General features: G+C 40.8%; 1 protein-coding gene and 1 pseudogene across 8 annotated transcripts in view; both read right to left on the bottom strand.

The window, feature by feature from the left end:
* The window catches only part of LCLAT1 (lysocardiolipin acyltransferase 1), a 175,804-nt gene that overhangs the window by 85,392 nt on the left and 66,928 nt on the right, over positions 1-23,484 (bottom strand). For 7 of the 8 annotated variants that reach the window (XM_062209206.1, XM_062209203.1, XM_062209204.1 and 4 more), the window contains one exon: positions 11,700-11,868. The exons of the other annotated variant lie outside the window; for it this stretch is intronic. In XM_062209206.1, the coding sequence (XP_062065190.1) occupies positions 11,700-11,864 (165 nt within the window). In that variant the 5' untranslated portion in view covers positions 11,865-11,868. The remainder of the gene's footprint in view (positions 1-11,699; positions 11,869-23,484) is intronic. 8 annotated transcript variants of the gene reach the window in all.
* On the bottom strand, positions 8,237-8,348 carry LOC133773115 (U2 spliceosomal RNA; annotated as a pseudogene).

The raw sequence follows: 23,484 nt of genomic DNA, 5'->3' as shown, positions 1-23,484 counted from the left end.
CTAAGGCAAATATTATATTGATCAAAATGTAGCAAACAAAAACAGTAGGAAATACTACAGCAATGAAAATAATTGAACTATAGGTATATAAAACAACACATAAGATAGACACAGGGGCCAGCGCTGTGGCATAGTAGTAGCTGCTGCCTGTGCCACTGGCATCCCACACGGGGGCGGTTTGAGTCCTGGCTGCTCCACTTCTGGTGAAGCTCCCTGCTAAAGTGCTGGGAAGGCAACAGGCTTGGGCCTATGCACCCAACTTGGGAGACCTGGAGGAAGCTCCTGGCTCCTGGCTGTGAAATGACCCAGCTCCAGCCGTTATGGCCATTTAGGGAGTGAGCAAGAAGATGGGAGATCTCTCTGTTTCTCCCTCTGGTCTCTCTAACTCTGCCTTTCAAATAAACAAATCTTAAAAAAAAGATATATACAAGCACAATGTTGAGACAGAAGCAAAACAAACAATAAAGCAAATATACAATGAATGGCCACACAAAAAAGAGATAAATATATTACATATAAATATATTTTACATAAGGATATAATATATATTATATAATTATATAAATGGTAAAATTACAAAGGTGATAACTATCTTACAAGTCACATTAATGGCTACTTCTACTAAAAATGAATTTTGATTAGGATAGGTGGCTTGCTGGAGCACTGGCAATGTTCTATTTCTTGACCTGGGTGATACCTGCACTTAAAATTACTCATTAAAGTACTCATTTGTGTTTTATTACCTTTTCAGGATAACTGTTACAATAAACAGCTTTAAAAAATAATACAATATAACATAATTAGTACTCAAAAACATAATTAAAAAGTTCAAAAAAATTTTAATTTAAGGGGCTGTCACTGGATGTACAGTGCCAGCATTCGATATGGGCACCAGTTCGAGTCCTGGCTGCTTCACTTCCAATCCAGCTCCCTGCTGGGGCTCCTGGGAAGGCAACAGAGAATGACCCAAGTGGCTGGGCCCCTGCACCCATGTGGGAAACCTGAAAGAAGTTCCTGGCTCCTGGCTTCTAATTGGCCCAGCTCCAGCCATTGCAGCCATTCGAGGAATGAACCAGTGGATAAAGGATCTATCTCTCTGCCTCTCTGTAACTCTGCCTTTCAAACAAATAAATCTTATTTAAAAATTTAATTTAAAAAGTACTAGAAAAACCAAAAGAAGTTATAAATGTTAGAAGGTGGGGCTGATACTGTGGCACAGCAGGTTAAGCTGCTGTCTACAGAGCCAGCATGTCATAAGGACACTGGTTCCAGTCCCAGCTGCTCCATCCAGCTCCTTGCTGTGAAAGCAGCAGAAGATGGCCAGGTGCTTGGGCTAGTGTCACCCACATGGGAGACCTGGATGAAGCTCCTGGCTTCAGGTCTGGCCCAGCCCAGCAGTGGCTGTTACAGCCATTTGGGGAGGGAACCAGCAGATGGAAGATCCCTCTCTTCGTCTCTCCCTCTCTTTCTGTAATTCTTAGTTCCAAATAAATAAATCAATAAATCTTTTTAAAAGAAGTTGTAAGCCCAATGTTATAGAGTCACAATATTAACATTCTAACAGAGGAAAACAAGATAATCTAAAGTATCTATAGAAATTCTAAGCGTTTCCATTATAAGTTACTTCTAGACTTTACACCTGGCATTTATATACCTGAATTTGCACATAGGTACTTTGCCAAAAACAAAATGCCTGTCCTTTTCTTTTTTTTTTTCTTTTCTTTTTGACAGGAAGAGTTAGTGAGAGAGAGAGACAGAGAGAAAGGTCTTCCTTTCCGTTAGTTCACCCCCTAAATGGCAGCCACGGCTGCCGCGCTGCACCGATCCGAAGCAAGGAGCCAGGTGCTTCTCCTGGTCTCCCATGCGAGTGTAGGGCCCAAGCACTTGGGCCATCCTCCACTGCCTTCCCGGGCCACAGCAGAGAGCTGGACTGGAAGAGGAGCAACCGGGACAGAATTGGCGCCCCAACCGGGACCAGAATCCGGGGTGCCGGTGCCGCAGGTGGAGGATTAGCCATGTGAGCCACGGTGCCGGCCATGCTGTACTTTTCATCAAATTTTCCCAAAGGTTCTTTTAACTGCTCAAATAATTATAATTCCTATTCCAAAAAGACTCTGGGAAGTTAAGAACCTATATGGAAGACTTCATAATAGAGATGATTATAGCAGAGTGCTCCAAATTGGACCCACAGCAAGAAATATTCTTTTTTCTACTTATAAATTTAAAGGGCCATCAACTACCAAAACATATCACTGAATTCTATGTCATGGCCCAGAAAATGTATGTGAAATCACTACACAGGTTAGTCTGGCTTACCTCCACTCTACTTTCAAATTATATTTACTGTTTTCAGTTTTTGCTAAGAACTGAAATGAAGAATTTCTTTCACATAATTGGTAGGAAGAAGAAATTGATTACTAATTGTGTGATATTATAAACAGAGAAGTGCTAAAAATCTTATAAAACCCAATCCTCAATTCTAACCCTTTATGTGCAACTTCTAACATTGTTTCTATGGATCCTAAACAACATTTTTGCTTCTCATTATGGAAAAAGCCAAAATAAAAATTTCAAGACCATTTGTCCAGGGGCATTTTCTTCTTTGACATCCAGCGTTCTATCAGAATATGTCTGATTATATGTGTCTCCATCCCTTTTTGGCAGTCTAGATCTCAAGCTCACATTAATCATGTTTAACACCAGACAAGACATATCTAGTCAACATTATATACAGCTCCTGCAAAGGCAGAATAACAAATACACTATAGAAAAATAAAGTTGTAACATCTATAAAGAACTCTAGAATTCAAATAGTCCAGATTCAAAAACCAGAAAGATATTATTCTCACATTTCTCTTATTTCATCTACTTTTAGCACAGAAGAAAATAGTTTCAGCAAAAAACTAGTAACTTATATAAAATTTTATAATATCTTATTTCTTCTATTGAACTATGAGTAACAGTCATCTGGATTTTCAGCTAATTGGTCAAAGACTTCTCCTACAATTAGAAATACAGGAGCAATTTCTGAGGAGCTTTTCTATGCCATTGTTCATCATCTCCAGATGTTGCACCGCGTAGGAACACATACAAACGGGCAAGGTTCTTCTCATGATCACAGAGAATCCATTTTGCCATCAGCCATCATTCCCCTTATTCTCATTCAACGTTCTGATAAATCCCTATTTAGTTGGACCTAAGAGTCACTCTGTGTAGCTGCTCATCTCCATGTCTGCTTTGCTTTTCCAGTTCATAGGCCCAGCTCCCTAAATCCCTAGCTATTTAACGTTTTACAATTCACTTTCTTAAGGCCAACAATGTAAAAAAAAATCAAACTCAGCAATCTATTATTGAACACTGTTTTGTTGTAGGGCTGGAATGCTATCAGCAGACTATGGACTAGCCATGTACCACAAAGTGGAAAACTTCAAAATGATCTCTAAATTCCTAAGTAATGATTTATGGTGAAAGGCCAGAATTCCAAGCAATTTTCATAATCCCAGGTAATGTTCTAAAATTGGACTATTGGTTAATAAGTCAAAATTTTGAGAAGCAAAAATTTCTCTCTGTATATGCAGAGTATGACTCTGGCAGTGCTGGTTATGCTGAAGAGAACTGTCCAAAAATGAGAAAGAATGAGGACACATACTTCCTAGTACAGACATGTTCAAAGGAAGGCTGAATGGTTACCTCCCCCCAGTCTGTTCTAGAAGGGATTTCTGCATACAGCAGTGGGAGAGACAAGGTAGCCTCTAAGCCTCATCTAAGATTCTAAAAGATACACTGCCATTCCTCACTTAACACTGAAAATGTGCTCCTTAAAAATATAAGCCAATGGGCTGGAGTCGTGGTGTAGTGGGTTAAGTCACCCTATATATGCACTGGATTGTGGCCACTTGGGGAGTAAACCAGCAAATGGAAGACATCTGTCTCTCCCTCTCAGTAACTATGCCTTTCAAATAAATAAATCTTAAAAATAAATAAATATGACAAAAACCCAGCCAGTAAAATCATTTTTTAATTTTTTTTTTTTGACAGGCAGAGTGGATAGTGAGAAAGATAGAGAGAAAGGTCTTCCTTTTTGCCGTTGGTTCACCCTCCAATGGCTGCTGCGGCCGGCGCATCACGCTGATCCAAAGCCAGGAGCCAGGTGCTTCTCCTGGTCTCCCACGCAGGTGCAAGGCCCAAAGACTTGGGCCATCCTCCACTGCCTTCCCAGGCCATAGCAGAGAGCTGGCCTGGAAGAGGGGCAACTGGGATAGAATCCGGCGCCCCGACCGGGACTAGAACCCGGTGTGCCAGCGCTGCAAGGCGGAGGATTAGCCTGTTAAGCCATGACGCCGGCCAGTAAAATCATTTTAATTCACAAGATATGAAAGAAATCATTTCATGATAATTTCTGTGAAGCAATAACTAGTTTAAGTACATTTATTCTCATTTATTTTTAATGTTTGGAACTGCTTAAAATAAAGCACACTTACAGAGCAGAAAAAACTAAATTTCATATTAAACTCCTTCTGAATTAAAATGATCTGCTCTACTACTGACTTAAAAAAAAATTCCTTTTATACCTAGCAAAGTATGAAATAAGGCACCAGTACTGTGGTATAATGGGTAAAACCAATGACTATGACACAGGCATCCCATACGGCCATCACAAGACCTAGCAAATGGAAGACCCCTCTCTCCTCTTTCAAAATAAATAAATAAATCTTTTTATAAAATGTCTGAAATTAAAAGTGGTAAGACACCCTTGACAGTTTTTCTACATTTCTTTCAACAGAACTTGTTCACTATCTCAAAATTGGAACATCAATTATTCAGTAACCTAACTATAAGGAATTCAACTTTTATCAATTTCTTAACTGAAAGACTCCCTCAGCCTGGTATGCATGACTAGTGAACCAAACAGGTGGGTAACAGATGTTTTTCAAATGTATACCAATTTGGCCGGCACCACGGCTCACTTGGCTAATCCTCCGCCTGAGGCACTGGCACCCCGGGTTCTAGTCTCGGTCAGGGCGCTGGATTCTGTCCCGGTTGCTGCTCTTCCAGTCCAGCTCTCTGCTGTGGCCCGGGAAGGCAGTGGAGGATGGCCCAAGTCCTTGGGCCCTGCACCCACATGGGAGACCAGGAGGAAGCACCTGGCTCCTGGCTTCGGATCAGCACAGCGCCGGCCGTGGCAGCCATTTGGGGGGGTGAACCAATGGAAGGAAGACCTTTCTCTCTGTCTCTCTCACTGTCTAACTCTGCCTGTCAAAAAAAAAAAAAAAAGCATACCAATTTAGTAAGTAGTACAAGAATAGTTGGATCATACACATATATTAAGATCCCAAGTGTTCCCAAGTCAGCTAATAAGGTCAAAGTCAGGAATGGTTGTAATCCATAAGCTGTACTTTGGAAATTAATATTCATTAAATAAAAGTTAAAAAAAAAAGTTAGGAATGGTTGAAATGATCCTTGAAGATCTCACAGGCCGACAACTCCCAAGACCTCAGCACACTATTAGTAGGTCCAACTCAGCTTTGTCCCAAGGCTGGACCACACTGCTATTTCTCCAGCTGAGATCTCGGGGTCAGAGCTGTGGCACAGGTGGTAAAGCTGCCGCCTGCGGTGCTGGCATCCCATATGGGTGCCGGTTCACAGGCCAGCTGCTATACTTCAAATCCAGCTTTCTGCTATGGCCTGGGAAAGCAGAGGAAGATGGCCCAAGTGCTTGAGCCCCTGCACCCATATGGGATACCCGGAAGAAGCGCCTGGCTCCTGGCTTTGGATCAGCCCAGCTCCGGCCATTGCAGCCATTTTGGGGAGTGAACCAGCAGATGAAAGATCTCTTTTTCTCACTCTCTGCCTCTGCCTCTCGCTAACTCTGACTTCCAAGTAAATAAAACCTTAAAAAATAATAATAAGCCGGCACCATGGCTCAACAGGCTAATCCTCCGCCTAGCGGCGCCGGCACATGGGTTCTAGTCCCGGTCGGGGCACCAGATTCTGTCCCGGTTGCCCCTCTTCCAGGCCAGCTCTCTGCTGTGGCCAGGGAGTGCAGTGGAGGATGGCACAAGTGCTTGGGCCCTGCACCCACATGCGAGACCAGGAGAAGCACCTGGCTCTTGCCTTTGGATCAGCGTGGTGCGCCAGCCGCAGCGCGCCGGCTGCAGCAGCCATTGCGGGGTGAACCAATGGAAAAAGGAAGACCTTTCTCTCTGTCTCTCTCACTGTCCACTCTGCCTGTCCAAAAAAAAAAAAAAAAAAAAAGCTCTCTTTAAACACAACAATCATACTCAGCAGAGAACAACTCATATTTCTCATTTTTCCTCACATGAAGCAGGGAAAATTCCTTCTTTTTTTTTTCTTCGTCAACTCTTCCCTCATCCATCTTAGTACATGGAATTAAAGTTGTATCAATAGATGTATGAAGTGATTATACTGCAACTGTAATACTACTAGTAGTAACAGCAATAGAGCCCATAAGCTGTACTTTGGAAATTTATATTCATTAAATAAAAGTTTAAAAAAAAAAAAAACAGCAATAGAGGTGGTAAGGCAATTATTGTAGACTTTTTCTGATGACTTGTCCAGTAAAAATCTACATTTCTTCCAGAGTAAGAGAGTTTGGATTATGTACACAGCTGTTCAAAAAAAAAGGACATTTCCAGGATTCTATTAAGCTTTTACCTGCTCTCGTCAATGGAGCGAGCAAAATGAGCATATACAACTTGCTATGGACTAGATACATGAGTCACTGGTCCCGAGGAAAGCACCTTGCTCGCTGCCTGAAGAAGTCAAATGTGGCCCAATCCAGGTTGGACCATGTTGAAGAGGACAGGATCCAGGTTGAGGCCAGGTGGGGCAGAAAACAGGAAGGCAGAGATCTGAGTCTCTGGACAGCATCAGGCCACAGAGCCACCTTGCCAACCTGGACCTGAGCAGAAACACAGCTCTACCTTATTCAAGCCACTAAATTTTGAATTGTCTTTGAAACAGCACGTTAGCCTATCCCCTAGAACTAACACGGCAAATGTTCACCGTGTAGTCACCAGATGCTAGGCATTCTGTTGAAAAGACGATGCATTCAGATCTCAGTCATCACAGCAAGGCAGTGTTAGTATTCCTTTTGATAGAGGAGAAGAGAAGCTTACGGAGATACTAAGCCGCTTAGTCAAGTTCACAGGACTAGAAAGGATAACGTCTATGCTGATAAGTACTCTGCTTATACTCACTCTTCAATGAAATCAGATGAGCTGGACTCTATCATACATTACAACTGTAATGATTTCTACCAATGTAGTAACTATAAGAAGACCCTCAAAACTCAAAGTTTTGGCAGAAAGGTTCAGCCAAAAACATGTTCACAGGTGACTTCTTAGAAATATGTTTAATTGTTAATCTTATGTGAAATGGGCAGTATACTTCTTTTACTCAATATAAATATCACATGAAGAGATGTCTGGTAAGAGAACAAAAGTGATTAGCAGTACCACAAAATGAATATTTCATATTAATGTTTGAAGGTTGCAAGCAAACACTGGACTTCACATTCTTAAAGCTGACTTTAAAATCTAGCTAAAAAGTCATGGCCTGGAAACCAACTTCTGTCCTCTGACAAAAGAAGTCGTTCAGTCAAATGAAAGCCAGAAATTAGTCAAGTGGTATAAACTTATAATCCAGAAAGACATTTTAGGTCGAGGACTACTCTGTTCACAAGGACAGAAATGCCATATGTCCTGTGGATCACTTCATCCAAGCAAAATGCTTGCTACATGACAGATGCTTAAGAAATAGTACTGGACATTGAGGGTCCTGCTGACTACTTTTACATTGCACCAACGTTAAAAAAACTGCCTTACAGAGTAAGAGGAATGACTTCTGCTTCTAGTTTTGACAAAGTAAAAGGAAATAGTCTTACCCAGCTGATTTAAAGGAAAATATGATCATATGAATGAAAAGATGAGGAATCTCAAGAAAGCCAAGGAACCAATAAAGAACCCAATGTAAATTCCAAACATTAAAAGTACATTATTAAAAAAAATTACTGGATCAATAAAACAGCATAATAGAGATGACAGAAGAAAGGGTCACTGAATATGAAAATAGATCAACAAAAACTACCCAACATAAAAAACAGAGGAGAAAAAAGGAGGAAAATGGAACACAGACCTTGTGACATGAGTAAAAATACAATGTATCTAAAAAGCGTGTAACTACAGTCCAAAAGGGAAGGAGAGAAAGAATAAGGAAGAAGTAACGTCAAGAAATAATGGTACCAAATTTCCCAATTTGGAAACCACAAACCCACTAAACTACAGACAGATCTACACTTGATCTTAGCCAAAAGGCCGAGAAGCTAAACTACAGATCTTAAGAATCTCATGAAACAAAGGAAAATAAATATTTTTTAAAATTACATGTAGGTTTATCATAATCAAAGTACTGAAAAGAATGGTATACAGAAATCTTAAAAGCAACTAGAGGAAAAATTACATTCTACACAAAGGGACGCAACATTATAAATGATGGTCAACTTTTCATCAAAACATTGGAAACCAAAGAAGAAATTTAGAATATGGAAAGAAAAAATTGCCTCCATTCCAGAAATTGTATCGCCAGCAACAATATCCTTCAAAACTAAAAGTAAAATGGAGTTTCAATTTAATTAGAACAGAATTCATCTACAGGAGACTTCACAACAAGAAAAACAAAAAGAACTTCTATATGCTGAAGAGAAATGAAACTCCGATATATAGAAAGAGCACTGGAAATGGAAAATAGGTAGATAAACACATGTATAAAAGACTATATTTTTCCTTAGTTTCTTTTAAAGACATGACTCAGTCAAAAAAATTATATTACTGTATTAGTTTCTTATGTAAGCAAATGTAATATACATGACAAGAACTCAAAGGATGAGAGAATAAATGGAGTACGTTGACACACGGTGCATACTGTGTGTAAATATTAACTGTAAATGGATGGCCCAAGTGCTTGGGCCCTGCACCCGCATGGGAGACCAGGAGAAGCACCTGGCTCCTGGCTTTGGATCAGCGTGATGCGCCGGCCGCAGCGGCCATTGGAGGGTGAACCAACGGCAAAAAGGAAGACCTTTCTCTCTGTCTCTCACTATCCACTCTGTCAAAAAAAAAAAAAAAAAAAAAAAAAAAAAAAAAAAAAAAAAACACCTGTAAATGGGCTGTAATTCACTAAGGATGCATTATGTGAATGTAAATGATATATATGTATGCATGCACACGCACAAATATACATACATAAAGTACAGCTAAAGAGTCAAAGAATTACAAAAATCATTCAACAAATACAAAACAGGAAAAGAGGATCAGAGGGAAAAAAAAAACAGATGTCACATAGAAATAACAGTAAAGTAATACAGAATAATCAAACTGTCAGACTGGATAAAAGAGTTAATCCCAACTATATTCTGCTGACATGAAACACACTTTAAATACGAAACCTAATAGGATGAAACCAAAAGGATTAAAAAAAGTTATGTCATTCAAACAGTAAATATAACAAAATTGGCTATATTAATAGCAGAGACAACTTTAGAAAGAATATGATCAGAGCACAAAGAGAAATATTTCACAATGAAAAAGTCAATGTATTCGAGTATCTATCAATCACCAATGCATATAGGCCTAAATGGCGAGCTTCAAAATATGTAAAGCAAAAGCGAGGTTAAAGAAATGAGACAAGGCACAATCATACTCAGTTTCAACACACACGCCATGCTACTGCATTGAAAGTAGGAATCCTATGGGGGAAATAAAATTATAGAAGATCTGAACACCACTATCAACTTTCTTGGCCAAAGTGACATGTTGAACACTGTACCTAACAACTACAAACACAAATTACACTCTAGAACTTTTAGAATGTTATGCCATAAAACCAATCTCAAGGGGTAGTCATTTTCCTGGACAATAAAATGATGCTGCTTAGGATGCTTGCATCCCATATTACAGTGCCTGGGTTCAAGTCTCAGCTCTATCTCAATTCCAGCTTCCTGTTAATGTACACCTCAGGACACAGCATGTGATGGTTCAGGTAGCTGATCCCTACCACTCACATGGGAGGTCTAGATTGAGTGCCTGGCTTCTGGAGTCCACCCAGCCCAGCCACTGCAGGTGTTTGGGGAATAGAGGGCTTGAATGTGCGTGTACACACACTCACACATACACACACACACATATTCCCACTCTCAAATAAAATATAAAATTTAAATTTCAAAAATCTCAATAGTTTTCAAAAGAGTGAAATTTTACCAAGTTTTCTGACTATAAAGTAATTAAACTAAAAAAGTAACAATAAAATAACCTTAAAACCCTTATATCTGAAAATTAAACTGCATAATAATAAATAACCCATAGATCTAAGAAGAAATCACAAAAGTAATACGAAAATACTTCAAACTAACCAGTAATGAAAAATACAACACCAAAATTTGGGGGATGCAGCTTAGAGAGAAAAGTGTATCTTCACATTAGAAGAGTATTATAAAATTAACAGCTTAAGTTTTGACTTTAAGAAGCTTAAAAAGGAGGCTGGCACTGTGGCGTTAATGGGTAAAAGCCGCCACGGGCAGTGCCATCATCCATATATGGGCGCCAGTTCTAGCTCCAGCTACTCTTCTTCCGATCCAGCTCTCTGCTATGGCCTGGGAAAGAAGTAGAACATGGCACAAGTTCTTGGGCCCCTGCACCCACAGAGGAGACCTAGAAGAAGCTCCTGGCTCCTGGCTTTGGATCAGCACAGCTCCAGTCATTGCAGCCAACTGGGGAGTGAACCAGAGGACAGATCTCTCTCTCTCTCTCTGCTTCTCCTTCTCTCTCTGTAGCTCAACTTTCAAATAAATAAATAAATAAATCTTAAAAAAAAAAGCTTAAGAAAAAGAGCTCACTAAACCCAAAGAAGGAAATAATAAATAACAACAATCAACAAAACAATAGAAAACAGTAGAAAAAAGTAATGAAGCTAAAGTTAGTTCTTCAAAAAAGTTAAAAGAACTGGCAAACTCCTAAGCAAGACTGCTCAAGAAAAAAGAGACTCTGGGGCCAGTGTCATGGCACAATGTGTTAGGCTGCCACCTGCAACACAGGCATCCCATCTGGGTCCCGGCTGCTTCCCTTCCGATCCAGCTACCTGCAAATGCACCTAGGAAAGCAGCAGAAGATGGCCCAAGTTCTCAGGCCTCTGCACCCACTTGGGAGACCCAGATGAAGCTCTTGGCTCCTAGCTTCTGCCTGGCCCAGTCCTGGCCCTTGTAGCCATTTGGGAAATGAACCAGTGGATGGAAGCTCCCTCTCTCTCTGTGTGTGTAACTTTGACTTTTAAATAAATAAATAAATCTTCAAAAGAAAAAGAATTGTAAAAATAACATTAATGCTATAAAATTTCTTAAATCTACCCCTGTAAGATTTGAGCATTTCACTCTAAGTAAATCTCAGTAATGTGAAAGTGAAGCAGAAAATTCTTGAAGTATACAGAAGAAACTTTTAAATCTGAATATGGCTTTTAATGAGGCTTTATCTAAGTCACAAATTATTTTTATTTCCAGAGCCTCTAGTTTTTACATTTCTCCCTTTTAAGTCTAACATGACTCTTATTTAAATAACAAGAAAGGCTTCTGTTCTTCTACAATCCAAGTTGACTCTAACAAAATAAAATCAGTCTGGTGGGAAACTTACCACAGGCAGCGTGAGCCAAGTTGCCACAAGGCGGTTGTTGATCCAGCGGTACCAAGATGGGTTTACAAACATCAAAGGTAAGAAAGGACCCAGCATGAAAATGCTTCCAAAAAAGCTTCCCCAAAACAGAGTGAGTATAAAGTAAATCCCTTTCCATGACACCATGATTCTGAAAGACAGTACAAAGATAGTTTATTATTATACATTTAACATCTCAAACTCAATTTCAGATGATGCATAATTAAAGGGCTAGGGCAAAAGCTCTAATAAAGGTTATGAGAGCTTGAGTTTCAGAGGTGCCCCAGCGTGCGCACACACACACACACACAAATGCCACAGGTCTAACAACTGCCAGTGCATTGGGAATGGACAGTCTCAACAGAGCAGATGTCTAACCTCTGAAAGAAAGTCTATTTGAAGAAGGCTTTTCTTAAAATTAGGCTATTAATAACATAAAACCATGTATTTTCTTTCCCAGAATGTTATCTAACACTAATTCTTAAAATATTCCAGAATTTTTATGCTACCCAGAAGTAGATGCAATGGGCAAAGAAGAGTGAAATGGCTTCCCAAGAGTACATCTAAAAGCAATAGCAATATAATACAGAGCACTAAATTTTTTAACAAACTAAATGTTAATTCTTTAAATATTAGCAAATACAAATAACATCTTTGGGCACTTTGTCAGTTTGAAAGGTTAAGTAGAAATCAGAATCCTCACTGGCTTTATTAAGTTATTTGCCACAGAATTATAGTTGGGAGGTCCTCATATCCAGAATATAATATTGGTATTTTAAAATAAATGGTTAGAAGTACAACTTGAAATGAGTAATTAAACATTTGATTTTATAACCTAAATTGTATTAGAGCAAAAACACGTTTTGCCTCAGGAAAGGAAAATTGTTGGAAACTCTGAAAACAACAATTGCCTTGCAACTTATATAATAAACAAGAAGGGCTGGTGTTTGGCCTAGCAGTTCAGATGCCCACATCTCATGTTAGCAGTCCCAGAGTTCAGTATCTGCCTCTGGATCTTTATTCCAGCTTTCTGTTAACACAGACTATGGAATGTAGCAGTGATGGCTCAAACGATTGGGTTCTTGCCACACAGGTAAGAGACCTGGACTGGACTGGGAGACTGGCTCCTGGCTCTGATCCTAGCCCAGCCCCAGCCCCGGCCCAGTTCCAGCCATTGCAGGCATTTGGGAAATGAACCAGCAGAGATGGGGAAGATTTCTCTCTCCCTCTCTCAAATAAATACGAATTTAAAAAATAAAATAAAGTAAAGTAGATATTCCAGGGATCAAGACCTCTGAAATTTTTAAAAAGAATCAAAATAGGAGGGCCGGCGCCGTGGCTCAACAGGCTAATCCTCCACCTTGCGGCGCCGGCACACCGGGTTCTAGCCCCGGTTGGGGCGCCGGATTCTATCCCGGTTGCCCCTCTTCCAGGCCAGCTCTCTGCTATGGCCCGGGAAGGCAGTGGAGGATGGCCCAAGTGCTTGGGCCCTGCACCTCATGGGAGACCAGGAGAAGCACCTGGCTCCTGGCTTTGGATCAGCACGATGCGCCAGCCACAGTGGCCATTGGAGGGTGAACCAATGGCAAAAAGGAAGACCTTTCTCTCTGTCTCTCTCTCTCACTATCCACTCTGCCTGTCAAAAAAAAAAAAAAAAAAAAAAGAATCAAAATAGGAAACAAATAAAATTTCAAACATCATGGTGCTTAAACAATAAAACAGGTTGAACCCCTTATCAATACAGAATCAAGTTTATGTATTGGGTACATTTCTAAATACCTACCTTTATGTGACAGTGTATCTACAAAATCCTTCAAAACAGAAACAGAATAAATCTTTGCTGAGAATTTTTTTTTTTTTTTTTTTTGCTAAACTCTAGATCCAAACTCAAGAGAAGTGGGGTGAGGAAGCAAAGGTGGAGAAAAAGACCTGTGAAAAGTAGCAGGCCCAGAGCTCACAGAGGGCTTCACACATCAATGTTCCCAGACATCCTCAACAGGTCTTTCTCTGAGGCTCAAGTCCTCTTCTTTGCATTAAGAGATGCTGTAGACAGCTTCACCCTAGTCTTTAATTTAAAGCTTTTCTTAACAGAAAAAAAAGATATTTCTAAATTAAGATTTTCAACTCCTACTCCCCTTTATACCTGCCCCCACCCCCAATCCTGCAGTGCTGCTCCTCAATTTGAAAACGCTGTAACTACTGTTCCCCGCCTGCAGTCATTAGCTAGCTCATCCCTAAACTTCCTGTGAAGCTGTACTTCACACTGTGCCCCGTGTAAGTGGTTATTCCCATCAAAGGCTCTGGCAAGCTTCTTTCTCACTTATACCAATCTCTGATAGAACGCAATTAGAAAATATAAATATAGTTAAAAGAGTTCAACCTCTAATAAAATCTTTTCATTTCACAGTGATGAAATTTAGACCCAGCAGAGTTAAAATGACTTTCCTCAGTCTACACAACAAGCTAGTAGCCTTGAGTCTGTTCTCCCAAGACTGCATTTGGTACAACAGTTAACACACCACTTGGGATGCCCGCACCCCTGCCCGAGTGCTTGGCCTTTAGCCCCGCTCTGCTTCCTGTGCCAGATGCCTCTTACTGTGCACCTTGGGAGGCAGCAGGGATGGCTGGGCCCCTGCCACCTGTGTGGACAATCTAGATTGAGTTGCAGGCTTCTGTCTTCAGCCTGGCCTGGCGCTGGCTGTTGCAGGCATTAGGGGAATGAACCACCAGATTGAAGATCTCTGTCTTTCTCCCTGTTTCTCTGCCTTTCAAATAAACAAAAAAATTTAAATATTTTCTACCCACTGCTTCTTAATTTTTAAACATACACTTAATCACAGATTTCAACAGATATAAAAGGACACATCACATGAACATGACAGGATTACTCAGAGCAAATTTAATCTAAAATTATGTTCCATCCTATTCCTATTTCTTCACTAAACTTCCAATCACCTGCTCATCTTCAGCGGTTCAATAAACACAGACAGGGATCTCTAATGTGTGTCAGGCACTGTGCCAGCTGTTTGGGAACTTGACACTACGAAGCTCTCACATACTTAATGGTCTCTCTATCTCTCCCTTAGGAGACCCTCGGTGACTCTGCTTTGAATCGAGTCCTACTCTTTACCTTCTCCCAAGTATCAAGGTTTTGATGGACAAACTAGGTAAAGAAAAAACCAACTGACAACACCGAGTGCTGAAATTAAGTAACCAGAACTCACATAACATTACCATTGGGAATGCAAGACAGCATAGCAACTCTAGAAAATAGTTTGGAAATTTGTTACAATGTTCAATCCTGAGTTCAATTCTTGGCACTGGCTCCTGACGCCAGCTTCCTGCCAGTGCAGATCCTGGGTGGCAGCAGGTGATAACTCAACTTAATGAGTTCCCGCCACCTGTGTGGGAGACGCAGATTGCATTCCTGGCTCCTAGCTTCCAGCTTCAGCCCTGGTGCAGCTCTAGCCTTTGTGGGTATGTGGGAACTAACCAGCAAAAAGCAGCGTGTGTTCAGGCTCATTTCCTTCTCCTTCTCCTCTCCTCTCTCTATGCCTCTCAAGTAAATAAATTTAACAACAACAACAACAAAAATGTTGAGTCTACGTTTACAATATAACCCATCCAGGACAAACAAAAACATGTTCTCACAAAAACCTGTACATAAATGTTTATAGCAGCATTCCTCATAATCACCACAAACTACAAACAACCCGAATGATGGGAAAGGAGTGACTGGATAAACAAACTGAAGCCTGTTCACACAGTGGAATACTATTCAGAAACAGGGACTTACTACTGATAACACCAGGTGATGGAAGGGATGTGGAGCAACCAGAACTCACATACACTGGTGCTGGGAATGCAAGACAGCGTGGCGGTTCTGGAAGCTTCATAAAATGCACTGTTGCCAAGTGGAAGAAGCCCAGCCTCAAGAGACAATAGGCCTTTAATGGACATTGTCGTGTAAGACATTCTGCACACAGGCAAGGCACAGAGCGGAAAACAGACCAGCGGCTGGCAAAGGTCAAAGATGGGGAGACGATCTGGCTGCTACAGAACAGCACAAGTGAAGTTGTGGGGGAGGAAGAGACCGTTGTTTCCTGATTGCAGTGGTGATTACAAGATCACACATTGGTCAAAAACTCAGAAAATGGGCAGTTTATGTTTTTTTTTTTTAAAGGTTTATGCATTTACTTAAAAGGCAGAGTTACAGAGAGAAGGAGAGACAAAAGATCTTCCATCCACCAGCTCACTCCCTAAATGGGCACAACAGTCTTGGCTGGGCCAAGACAAAGCCAGGAGCTTCTTCTAGGTCTCCCGGTGGGTGGCAGGAACCAAAGTACTGGGACCATCCTCTGCTGCTTTTCCCAAGAAATAAGCAGGAAGCTGGATCGCAAGCAAAGCAGCTGGGACTCCAACCTGCTGCAGGCCTTAGTGTAACCTACTCACCCATACACCAGCCCCAGATGGACGTTTTAAAAAGTGAAGTTTAGAGTGGATGTTTGGCTTAACAGTTAAGATGCAGCTCAGGATGCCTATATCTCATACTGGAGTACATGGCTCTGTTCCCAATTCCTTTTAATTGCTGTTAATGCTCCACTCCAATTTTACCTCCTAGGTGGGAGCAGATGACAGATCAAGTAGTGGGTCTGTGTGGCCTACATCAGCGACCCAGACTGTTCTGAGCTCTCAGCTTCAGCCTGGCCCAGTCCCAACTTTTGCAAGCATCTGAGGATTAAATCAACAGATGGGAGCACATGCGTGTGCATGTGTATGTACTTGCTCTCTCACTCTCTTGAATAAAACAGGTAAAAGTGAAATTTACTGTTTATAAATTAAAAAACGAATTTAAAACTTAACTTATGTGAGATCAACTCTGACAATATTCACTAGGCTTTTAGGATTTGGAAAATTCTATATTTCAATTTTAATAATATCTAAAATTTATCTAGCTTTTAAAATATGCCAGGCAGGGCTGCTGCTGTGGTGTAGCACCAGTTCAAGTCCTGGCTGCTACATTTCCAGTACAGGACCCTGTTAATGCACCAAGGAAAGCAGTAGAAGATGGCCCTGGTCCCTGGCTCCTGGCTTCAGATCTGCCCAGGTCTGGCTGTTGTGGCCATTTGGGGAGTGAATGAGAGGATGGAAGATCTCTCTCTGTGTCTTTTCTTCTCTAACTCTGCTTTTCAGATAAACACATAAATCTTTCAAAAATAAAATAAAATATGCCAGGCACTATTTTGTGTACTATACATGCATGAATTGGTTTAACATTCAAAACAAGCCTATGATGCAGCTATTTTAATTACTATAATTTTATATATGAGAACATTGAGGCATCAAAAGGCTAAGTAACTTGCTCAAGGTTACACAGCAAATAAATGGCATAGCTGGGATTTGAACCCAGGTAATTTGGTGTTAGATTCCATTATCAATTTAAAATGCTATACTATGCTTCTTTTTCAACAATATATTCCTTTTATAAATAAACACACATTAAAAAATTGTCTATAAAACAAAGATGCTATAATTATAAACCAAAATTTTAATATTTTGTGTAAAAATTAATGTAGAAGTTCATAGGCAGGTTTTTTTTTTTTTTTATTTGACAGGTAGAGTTAGAGAGAGAGAGAGAGAGAGAGAGAGAGAGAGAAAGGTCTTCCTTCCATTGGTTCACCCCCAAAATGGCTGCCACAGCCAGCACTGCGCCGATCCGAAGCCAGGAGCCAGGCGTTTCTTCCTGGTCTCCCATTTGGGTGCAGGGGCCCAGGCACTTGGGCCATCCTCCACTGCCCTCCTAGACCACAGCAGAGAGCTGGACTGGAAGAGGAGCAACCGGGACAGAATCCAGCGCCCATATGGGATGCTGCCACCGCAAGCAGAGGATTAACCAAGTGAGCCACAGCGCCAGACCCTGTTTTTTTTTTTTTTTTTTTTTTTTAAAGATTCACTTATTTTTTTGAAAGTCAAAATTACAAAAAGAGATCATCCATCTGCTGATTCACCCCCCAGATGGCTGCATCAGCTAGCCCTAGGCCTGGCCAAAGCCAGGAGCTTCATTCTCGTCTCCCACATGGGCACAGGAGCCCAAGCACTTGGGCCATCTTCTACTGCTTTCCCAGACCATTAGTAAGCGAGATGGATCAGAAGTGGAACAGCCCGGATATGAACCAGCACCCATATGGAATTCCGGTGTGGCAAGCAGCGGCTTTACCTGCTACGCCACAATGCCAGCCCGCTAATGTCTTTCTTATCTTAATATTCCCAGTACCTAGAACCAGAACGCATTGCATACCAAAATGTGGGAGACAGCAAGAAATGGAAGTGGCCAACTTCTGCCAGAAGAAAGTTTGGTTAAATAGCTGGTAAAGTCAATCTTATAAAATTTAAAAATAAAAAGGCCACATCTTTGAATAGTAATTACAATGCTGTCATTTATCATCATTTTGTGTATTTTTTGTACAATAATAATCGATTTCATTCAAAAAGAAGCCATTTGGAAAAGAAATAAGCATAATTTTAAAAGCAGAATATCCATTATATTGGCAAATACAGGAACACAAAAGTAAACCATCTTAAAAAATCATGCCTACTTCAAGTTTAACCTGACAACATTTTCCCAAACAACCACTTTCCCTTCAGAAATTAATAGGATATTCACCAAGCCTAGTTACTCCCTCGTTCATAATGTTAGTCTTGATTCTGATGCATGCTCATGGTACCTAACCTTCTAGAGTTTCTAAGATTACAATGTTAAACAAAATGTAAGTCCCAGCATATAATAAACCAAGACATAGCTCACCTAGACTTTTTATTCAGTTTCATGTATTATTCCTAGAGTATGAAAACATGGGAGGGTATTTCCTGACAAGATCTAGTGGAATCCATTGAGGATACCTATAGTCCCTTGCTCAAGTAAGAAACACATTTGGCCGGCGCCGTGGCTCAACAGGCTAATCCTCCGCCTAGCGGCGCCGGCACACCAGGTTCTAGTCCCGGTCGGGGTGCTGGATTCTGTCCCGGTTGCTCCTCTTCCAGGCCAGCTCTCTGCTGTGGCCCAGGAGTGCAGTGGAGGATGGCCCAAGTGCTTGGGCCCTGCACCCCATGGGAGACCAGGAGAAGCACCTGGCTCCTAGCTTGGGATCAGCGCGGTGCGCCGGCCGCGGCGACCATTGGAGGGTGAACCAACGGCAAAAAGGAAGACCTCTCTCTGTCTCTCTCTCTCTTACTGTCCATTCTGCCTGTCAAAAAAAAAAAAAAAAAAAAACCACATTTTACTTCATAGAATTTTTATTTTAGTCACCAAACAAGCCAAGTGTTAACAAGTAGCATTGCTCTTACAGATTAATGGGGAAAGCAAGTATGCAAAACAAATTAGTGCCACTCACCGTGATGCACACTGAACAGAGAGGTAAAATGAAGTATGTGATAGGTATGGGGGGAAAGGGAAGATGAACTCTGTTAAGAAGGATTAATGAAAGCGGTAGCGTCTTGGGAGGATGAGTAGTTGTGGGGGGCTAGACAGAATATTTCAGGAAGTAAAACAAAATGGCGGTCACAGAAATTTCAAACAGTATGGCTTCATCAGGGAACTCTAATTCATTAGATATTATTGAACCATGGGGTACATACACGTAGAGGAGCCATGGGAAAATACAAGGGCACAGGCCCTGGAGGAAAGTGTCCACACTAGGCCAGGACAGCCAAGAATACCACCTTTAGTAAGTAAATAACATGGAAAAGTCCCCAAGGCATACAACTCCTGTTTTGGGATAACTGCTAAAAATAGTATTATATACATAACAAGGATTCAATCAGCACACAGACTTCTTTGTTGACAGCCTTCTCTGGACTTTAAATCAGACAACACAAGGGACTTGTTGGAAAAAATCCTGGGACTGAGAGATGCTGGTATCAGAGAGGTTTGTAAGCCAAGAGCAATAGAGCCCTCAACAGCAGCTCCAACACTCAACAGGCAGATGATCACGACCACTGTCCTACCCCAACATCACATCCATCAAGTGAAGAGGCTGGGAACATTCCCAGAGGCCTCTGTTACACAGACATTCTGCAGAGACACGGCCTTTCAAGCACCTCAGACCTGACAGGCACTTTACAAAGGGCTCGGGATGCTTACATATTTGAGTCAACTATTCATGAACAACCCACAGATTCATGACATGAATGTAATCTGCAACTTTGTGGAAACTCAAAGTTCAATTGTGAACCCTGTAAAGGTGACGACAACAAACAATTCAGATAGTAAGGACTCTGGCCAACTGCCCAGTATTCTAATCAAGAAGGGTCTTTGTTCTATTCTACTTATTTTACAGGCACCTCTTGGGAGAAGCAATATGCTACCAAGGATTTGTAAATCTGAGGTTCAAAGAGGACCTTCCTATATGTATCCCTTATTAATGTCAAGTGTGACTCACTTGTTCAAGCGTTCTCACTGAATCTAAACAAAACCCCCAGAAGTTAAGTATTGATTATAGTAGCGGTACCCAGAGGTAAAGAAACGAGGGATTTGTTTTTCTTACATAATAAGTCTCTGACACCACTGATACAAAAAAAGGTGAGAAAAAAACCTGTAACTAGGGGGCTGGCACTGTGGCTCACTTGGTTAATCCTCTGCCTGCAGCGCCGGCATCCCATATGGGCGCCGGGTTCCAGTCCTGGTTGCTCCTCTTCCAGTCCAGCTCTCTGCTGTGGCCCGGGAGGGCAGTGGAGGATGGCCGAAGTGCTTGCACCCGCATGGGAGACCAGGAGGAAGCACCTGGCTCCTGGCTTCAGATTGGCGCAGCACCAGCCGTAGCGGCCATTTGGGGAGTGAACAAACGGAAGGAAGACCTTTCTCTCTCTCGCTGTCTATAACTCTACCTGTCCAAAAAAAAAAAAAAGAATCTGTATCTAGAAAACACTGTAGAAAGAGTTCAAGATTCAGAGAAATGGAAAATTTAAAGGGCAAAGAGTAAAAAATAGGTAATAAAGGTATATAATTAAGCATATTGCTTAAGTGATTAAGAAATTCATTTATTCATAAGACTAAAAGTCAATAAAGTGCCCACAAAACCAACCACATTACACTGATGTTATACTTCTTGCACTCTACCCCGCTGACTGGGGAAGCTCTCAATTTCCTCATGATTTTTCAAAAAAGCAGAAAAAGGAAAAATTAACTTATGCTTATTTTTATATATATATTTATGTTTATGCTTATATATCTAACAAGAGTATGGCTTTAAATAACTTCACTTATTTATATATTTATTATAATTATATGTTAAATATTAATATAAATCAAAATTCATTTTAAATTGGGCAAATTTCCAATGAAAAACTCTGACTTGTCCTTTGTAAAATATGGTCACTAATGACCATAAATAATAATCAAGTATCATTTCCTTCTATTTTAACAGAAAAAATAAAAATATTTAAGATATTTAACATTAGCAAGGCCTTAGGGGCAAAGCTGCTTCTCTGTTCTCTACTAAGTCGGTAAATGCTGTAAATGAATACTATGTGATACAGCAATATCTGACCAAACAGAAATGTGTATATTTAACAATTCTATTTCAAGAACTCCACCATGCAAAAATACTCATGAAAGTGCACAAAGGTAGGGGTACAAGGTTGTCCCCTTAAGTATTTGAGATAGGAACAAGGAGAGATAATACCTACAGAAAGGACAGTTTATAGTACTTCTATATGATGAAATACTAAGCAGCCATTCAAAGGGATAAAATGACTCACCATCTGATATGAAAGAATGCCTGTGATGAGTTATTCATTAAATAAATAAAAATCAACTGTAAAATATTATAGATAGCATGATCTCAGGTTTGCCTTCACAAAGTGTGTACGGCTGATGGTGTATGTGAATACAAGGACTGATTTCAACAGATGGACACAGTAATCCCAAGATGCCTCAGCAAAAAGGCTGCCTGTAGACAAACAGTGTCTCCTCAATCCCCTTCCATCCTTCTCTAGCCTCCAAAGGCTTCTCCTTGACGCAATCCAACTGAAAGTAAGAGGACAGGATGGTGCCATCTCACAGGTCAGTCTCCTGGGACAGAGAGCAGAGAGCAGACCTACAGGCAACAGAAACATCTGACACAACACAAGGAGGTTACAACATCTTTTCTGCAACTTCACTGCCTTTTTTAATTATATGCACATTATAGAGTGGTAATCCTGGGTTAGTGTCATATATACTCATATTTTTGCTCTTATTTCTTAATTTTGATAATAATTAATCTTTCAAAAAGAACAGAAAATAATCATTCCAAAATTTAAATAAAACAAAAAAAGTTTACAAAGGTTCAACAAGATTAAAGGAGGTACCTTTCTCTGAAGGGAGGAGAGAATTTCCACTTTGCTTATGGCCCTGTCTAAATACTGATGGAGTCTGTGGACTCAAAAGGATTCCATAGCCTTGGCAGCTCATGACAAGAGACTAGGTGATCACTGACATCATAAATAAGAGTGTCAATTGTTAAATCAACAACAGGAGCCACTGAGCACTTGCTCCCTATGTAGGACCTCTGTCCTTAATGAGTTGTGCTATGAGAATTAATGGTAAAACTTGTCTTCAAACAGTACTTTATACTTTGTATGTCTGTGTGTGTGTAAACTGTTGAAATCTTCACTTAGTAAGAGTTGGTCTTCTGTAAATAAAGATAATTAAAAATGAGTCTTAATGAAGAATGGGATGGGAGACAGAGTAGGAGGTGGGACAAGAGTGGGGGTGGGAGGATGGGTATGGGAGGCAAGAACCACTATATTCCTAAAGCTGTACCTATGACATTTTTATTTATTAAATAAAAGTTTTCTTAAAAAAAAAATAGTGGGATAAGGGCTGGCACTGCAATGTAGTGGGTAAAGCTGCCACCTGTGATGTTGTCATCACATATAAGCGCTGGTTCATGTCCTGGCTGTTTCACTTCCAACCCAGCTCCTGCTGATGCGCCTGGGAAGTGCTTGGGCCCAAACACCTACATGGTAAACCTGGATGAATCTCCTGGCTCTTGGCTTCAGATTGACCCAGTTCTGGCCAATGAGACCATTTGGAGATGGAAGATTCATTCATTCTCATTCATTCATTCATTCTCTCTCTCTCCTATGAAACTCTTTCAAATAAATAAATAAATCTTAAAAAAAAAAAAAAAGTGGGATAAACTGACTGCTATGGTTTGAGCTCTCCTAAGGGTTCATGTGCTGGAAGTTTGGTCCTCATGTAGCAGTGTTGAGGTGATGGAACCTTTAAGAGGTGAAACTTAGTGGGAGGGGGTTAGGTGACAGAGAGAGACAAACCTAGTTCTCAGCAAGACTGGCCCCTACTTGTCCCCTGATTTCCTACACCGCCAGATGTGCTTTCCTCCCACATCTCCCAGCCATGGTGCCGTCCACCATGATAAGAGGCCTGGAGGGGTCCCTCACCAGAGCTGGTGCCATGCTGTTTCGACTTTCAGTCTCCAAAATTGTAGGTTATATAAATCTCTTTTCTTTCTAAGGACCCAGTCTGAGGCACTTTATTACAGCAACAGAAAATGGACTAATAAAGTAACCATCTACACAGTAAATCGTGACTGCTGATTCCTCAAACTGTTTTACTATCTGGGCTTTCCATGGCTGGCAACATGATCTTTAGTGGTAGGTCTACAGAGCTGGAAATGCTCAATAGCTGTGCCATCCAACATGGCAGCCACTTACCACACACAGCCACTGAGCACTTCTCTGGAGAACCTGACCAGGTCATGAGAAA

The sequence above is a fragment of the Lepus europaeus genome, chromosome 13 (genome assembly GCF_033115175.1).
Source record: "Lepus europaeus isolate LE1 chromosome 13, mLepTim1.pri, whole genome shotgun sequence".
NCBI lineage: Eukaryota > Metazoa > Chordata > Mammalia > Lagomorpha > Leporidae > Lepus > Lepus europaeus.
Note: the sequence above shows the minus strand (reverse complement) of the source record. Positions and strands in the feature narration are given on the sequence as shown.